The sequence below is a fragment of the Galeopterus variegatus genome, unplaced genomic scaffold, assembly GCF_000696425.1.
Source record: "Galeopterus variegatus unplaced genomic scaffold, G_variegatus-3.0.2 Scaffold8033, whole genome shotgun sequence".
NCBI classification, from domain to species: Eukaryota; Metazoa; Chordata; class Mammalia; order Dermoptera; family Cynocephalidae; genus Galeopterus; species Galeopterus variegatus.
The window spans coordinates 21850-28057 of record NW_007734144.1 but is presented as its reverse complement, the minus strand read 5'-3'; the positions used below and the strand labels follow the sequence as shown (position 1 = coordinate 28057).

The following is a 6208-nucleotide window of genomic DNA, read 5'->3' as shown; positions in this document are numbered from 1 at the left end:
ATATATACCACAGTTTCCTTATCCAATCATCCATCAATGGACATTTAAGTTGTTTCCATGTCTTGGCTATTGTAAACAGAGCTGCAATGAACATGTGAGTGCAGCTGTCCCTTCAACGTGCAGGTGTCCGTTAGACATGATGATTTCCATTCCTCTGGGTATATACCCAGAAGTGGGATTGCTGGATAATATGGAAGATCCATCTGTAGTGGTTTGAGAAAACTCCATACCATTTTCCATAGTGGTTGTACTAATTTATAGTCCCACCAACAGTGTAGGAGTGTTCCCTTCTCTCTACACCCTCACCAGCATTTGTTATTTACCATCTTTTTGATTATTGTAGTCTAATAGAGGTGAGGTGGTATCTCAATGAAGTTTTAATTTGCATTTCCCTGATGACTAGTGATGTCAATACCTTCCAAGACTAAATTGATCGTCAATAATATGTTCAGTCTTTAATTAATTATCATTCTATAGGCATTAATAATACTGACTGTTTTTCTCTCATGGAGAACGTAAACATTTACTTTCAAACCTTAAATTTGCTTTTTATTTTTTCTTGGATGGTTCGATTTCTATAAGTTTGGAATATTTTCAGTCAGATACATCCATCGTATATTTGGGCAATTAGTTCTGCTGATTTTAATACAATATGTCCCCATTCAAGAGACTGTACACATTAGCACACACTCTCACACATACCTTGTATTTTACATTAATCATTGTTTGCTTTTGCTTTCTCCTCTCATGTACGTGGTCACCAGGCTTTTTCCTCTCCTTGGAAGAACCCATCTGGCAGGCTGTTTCTGGAAGAGGGACCATATGAATCTTTACTAATTAGAAGTGCTTTATGAACATCAAAAGAGCTAACACACCTGTTGTGTTTTAATGATCAGAATTCTATTCTTCCTGGCTATTCCAGTTTAAGGGGTATATTGATAAATGATAGCCATGCAAGAAAGATTATTGTGATGTTTAGAACAGAAGCTCACATGTATTAAGTGCCCACTGTATGTCACAGGAACCACACTAAAAAAAAGTGCATGCATCATCTCATTTAATTCAGTATTCAGTCTTGCAATGTAGGGATATTTACTATTCTCATTGTGGAGACGTGGTTTGTGCAACTAAGAAAGATTAAATAAATTTATTAAGGTCAAAGAGATGGTCAGTTGGTGAACCAAAATTTTATTCTAGTAAGTCTGATCCAAGAAATCATTTTCTAAACCACAGCTCTACACTGCACATTGGGAGAGTTGTATATCAAAATAATTGTCATAAAAAGTACATAATCATAACAGTAATAATAGCAGCTATCATTCATTGATATGCCTACAGTGCTCAAAGGTATTGTAAGCCTCACAAAGAAGGTAATAAGAATAATCAAATTTTTAGAAAAAAAATAGGTTCTGAAAGTTAACTGTCACATCACTAGGAAGAATCAGTTCACAAAATAAACGTTTAAATTTTGAATTAAAAATTCATGTCAATCACTATTGTAGAGCTACTAGAATAAAGTATAGAAATTAATTTCCAATTATTTTGGAAGAATCACATAAATAAAGAAATTAATTTCTGTTCTTATATTCAAATAGGAGATTTAGAACTAGTGAGTAGAAGATAAAGGGAGATTTCTGTTAAATTTAAACAAAAACCAAACAATGAAAAACACACTGAAACACTGAATAATGATACACCTTTGAAATGGAATTGGGCTACTACTTGGCTGAGTGAATCACTGTCATTAGAAGGACATACAGAGCTTAAAGGACGTTCATCCAAGAGTGACATTGTAAAATAACTAACGGAGGTGTTAGTTGGCTGCTCATTGAAGGTTGCTTTTGCCTCCTTCCCCAGAAGACACCCCAGCTACATGGAAGCAGAAAACCACACAGAAGTATCAGAATTCTTCCTCCTGGGCTTTTCAGAAGATCCTGAACTGCAGCCCTTTCTCTTTGGGCTGTTCCTGTCCATGTACCTGGTCACTGCACTCGGGAACCTGCTCATCATCCTGGCCATCAGCTCTCACTCCCACCTCCACACCCCCATGTACTTCTTCCTCTCCATCCTGTCCTTTGTTGACATCTGTTTCACCTCCACCACGGTCCCAAAGATGCTGGTGAACATCCAGGCACAGAGCAAAGACATCTCCTATGCAGGGTGCCTCACTCAGGTGTTTTTTTTCATGATGTTTGGAGGACTAGATAATTTTCTACTGACTGTGATGGCCTATGACCGCTACGTGGCCATCTGCCACCCCCTGCACTACACAGTCATCATGAACCCCCGCCTTTGCATCCTGTTGGTCCTGATGTCTTGGTTCATCATTTTCTGGGTAGCCCTGGTTCACATTCTACTGATGATGCGGTTGACCTTCTCTACAGGCACTGAGATTCCACATTTCTTCTGTGAACTGGCTCAGCTTCTCGAGGTGGCCTGCTCTGATACCCTTATCAATAACCTCTTTGTGTATGTGATGACTGCACCACTGTGTCTGTTTCCCATCACGGGAATCCTCTTCTCATACTCTAAGATAGTCTCCTCTTTAATGAAGATGTCCTCTACTGCAGGCAAGTATAAAGCATTTTCCACCTGTGGCTCTCACCTCTCTGTGGTCCTCTTGTTTTATGGAACATCACTTGGGGTCTACCTGAGTTCTGCTGTGACCCATTCTTCCCAGGGAACCTCAGTCACCTCAGTGATGTACACTGTGGTCACCCCCATGCTGAACCCCTTCATCTACAGCCTAAGGAACAAGGATGTGAAGGGGGCCCTGGGAAGATTCATCTGCAGAACAGACTCTTATCTGTGAAGCATCACTGATCTCAGAACTAAGTAGGCACTGTGGGCTACTCAGGCAAATGTTGTGAATTTAAATATCCTGGCTCCCAATCCTATTTCCCGGAGTTTTTCCCCTATGTATTCTTTAAGGAGTTTTATTTTTTCAGCGTGTATATTTAATTCTTTAATCCATTTTGAGTTTATTTTGGTATGTGGTGAGAAGTATGAGTCTAGGTTCACTCTCCTGCATATGGGTATCCAGTTCTCCCAGCACCATTTGCTGAAGAGGCAGTCTCTTCCCCAGTGTATAGGCTTGGTGCCTTTGTCAAAGATCAGACAGCTAGGTGTGTGGGTTGGTTTCTGGATTCTCTATTCTATTCCTTGAACTTGTTAAGACAAACAGATGTAATGTTGATGGGCAGGAGTGGGGAGAGGGAGGGGGAGGGAGAATTCCATAAAGGGACACGTAAATCAACTACATAGTATATTGATAAAAAAAATAATAAATAAATAAATATTCTGGCTCTTTTTTCACCTAAAAGACATGCCTTCCTTTTCTATTTCCATAGCATCTCTGTTTGTCTTTGCTTTGTGTGTGTGCATGTGTGTATTTGTTTCTTTTGAACAGTTTGCTCTGTGATTCCTTTTTGGCTTTTCTTCCCTACATGCTGCATATTAAGTTTCATCTGTGAAACTTACAACTATTCCTCAATTTCTAAATTGATATGTAAAGCATTTTTTTATATCAACTGCTAACATGATCTTTCCAAAATTAATCTGTTAAACATTGTTCTTCTTCTTAGTTTTTTGTTTCTTTGTTTTGGATTTTTGTGGTCTTTTTCCCCCCTAAAATAATTAGAGTAAAAATCATACAACAGTCAAAACAATGTGCTTAGCATATCAGCACTGTGCTTCCTGTTTTACATGTATGACTTTATTTAATCCTGAATATACTTTTTGAGCTCTTTCCTGTCATTCACCTTATTTCATAAGAAAAGAACCTGAGATTTAGTTGGACTATAACCTGGTAACCTGACTGTAAACCCACTTCCAACTTTGCTACTCCTTTTTTTGGTAAGAATAGCGATGTCATTTTCTACTTCAAAGCAGCAATCTAGATTTGAATGCTGGTTTGTCCAGATGATTCAGAGTAACACACTACCTAAAATAACTTTTCAGTTGTTGTTTCTTTATGTTTCTTTCTTCATTCTTTGCTTCTGCTTTCCTTCCTTTCTTCCTCTTTACTTTTTCCCTTTTATCTTTCCTTCCTTCCTTAATTTCTTCATTCCCTTTGGCTATTCAATTGTTTAATGTTTACCTCTTCCATTCCTTCTTATGGTTGAATAATATTCCATTGTATGTATACACCACAAATTGTATATTCATTCATCCATTGATTGTCACTTGGAGTATTGCTAACTTTTGGTTATTCTGAATAGTGCTGCAATGAACATGCATATACATTTATTTGTATGAGCACTTTTTTGCAGTTATTTGGGGAGTATACCTAAAAGTGGGACTGCTGAGTCATTATGCTTGGTTTAACTTTTTGATGAATCAACAAATGTGTTTTTTAAAGCAGCTGGCACATTTTACATTCCCAGCAATATATGAGGGTTCCAATATCTTCACATCCTCACTAATATTTCTTATTTTTCTTTTAAAAATTATAGCCTCCTAGTGGATATAAAGTGGTATCTCATTGTGCTCTTTATGTACATTTTTATAATGACTAATTGAGCATCATTTATTGTGCTGTGTTAGCAGTTGGTATATCTCCTGTGGAGAAATATCTTTTCAAGTCGTTTATCATATTGTTTGTATATTAATCTTTTTGTTTCTGAGCTTCAAGACCTTATGTATTCTATGCATTAAATGCTTATTCAATGTATGTTTACAAATATTTTCCCTCATTCTGTAAGTTGTCTCTCCATTTCCATTCTTTTCAGGTATATAATTTATTAAGTGTAGCCACCATAATGTACAATGGATATCATGAACTTTTCCCTCTTGTATAACTGAAATTTTGTGTGCATCCTTTCATCAAGATCTACCCACTTTCCCAACTCCCCAGCCTGCAGTGGCCACTATTTTAATCTCTGTTTATATGAGTTCAACTTTTTTAGATTCCACATATGTCAGATTTTGCCGTATTTGTCTTTTTGTGCCTGGCTTATTTCACTTAACATAATTTCCTCCAGGTTCCTCCATGTAGTAGCCAGTGACATGATTTTCTTCTTTTCATAAGGCTGAAAAGTATTCCATTGAACACATATGCTGCATTTTCTTTCATCTGATGATGGACACTTAGGTTGATTCTGTATCTTGGCTATTGTGAATAAAGCAGCAATAAAAATGGGAGAGTATATATTTCTTGATATACTAATATCATATCCTTTGAATATATACCTAGCACTAAGATTGCTAGACCATTTGGTAGTTCCATTTTTTATTATTTGAGGAACCTCCATACTGTTTTCCATAAAGGTTTTTCTAATTTACATTTCCACCCTCCGTGTTCAAAAATGATGATCCACATCCTCACCAGCACATGTTACTGGTTGTCTTTATGATAGTAGTCATTCTAACAGGTGTGCAGTGATATTTCAATGTGGTTTAGATTTACATTACCCTGACGATTAGTGATGCTGAGCATTTCTTTTTGCATACCTTATGGCAGTTTGTATCTCTTGAGAAATTTCTATTCAGGTCCTTTCCTCATTTTTTAATCAGGTTATTTGTTTTCTTACCATTGAATTGTCTGTGTTCCTTCTATATTTGGGGAAATTATTCTTTTTCACATGTATAGTATGAAAATATCTTCTGCCATTTTGTAGATTGTCTCTTCACTCCACTGACTATTTCTTTTGTTGCACAGAAGGTCTTAAATTTGATGCAATGTCCTTTGTCTATATTTGCTTTCTCTGCCTGGAGTCCTATCCAAAAAGTTATTTCCCTGATAAACCTCATGGAGATTTCCTCCTGTTTTCTCTAGTAATTTTATACTTTCAAGTCTTACATTGTTTTTGTATATCGTGTGAGATGGGGACCTTTTTTATTTTTATTTTATTTTATTTTTGCACGTAGAAATATCCGTTTTGTCCAACACCATTTATTGAATAGATTGTCCTTTCCCCTTTGTGTGTTCTTTGCATTGTGGCAAAAATCGATTAATCATAAATTTGTGAATTATTTTTCTGGGCTCTCTATTCTGTTCCATCATTCTGTGTATCTGTTTTTATGCCAGTATGAATGATAATGTCTCTTGATGCGCACAAGCTTTTAATATTGATGAAGCCCAGTGTTTTTGGTGTCATATGTAAGAATCCATTGCCAAATCCACAGTAATAAACACATTCCCCTACGTTTTGGTCTTGGTTCATTTTCTGTTGCTTTTACCAGAATATGTGAAACTGGGTAATTTTTG

General features: G+C 36.6%; 1 protein-coding gene across 1 annotated transcript; it reads left to right on the top strand.

The window, feature by feature from the left end:
* Positions 1-1870: 1870 nt before the first annotated feature.
* LOC103608119 (olfactory receptor 7D4-like) lies at positions 1871-2812 on the top strand. Its single transcript, XM_008592565.1, has one exon. The coding sequence runs from the start codon at positions 1874-1876 to the stop codon at positions 2810-2812; it is 939 nt and encodes a 312-aa protein (XP_008590787.1). The 5' UTR covers positions 1871-1873.
* Positions 2813-6208: the final 3396 nt, after the last annotated feature.

Bases quoted from the DNA above. Each gene is read 5' to 3' on its own strand.
- LOC103608119 (XM_008592565.1), top strand. From the start codon at position 1,874: ATGGAAGCAGAAAACCACACAGAAGTATCAGAATTCTTCCTCCTGGGC.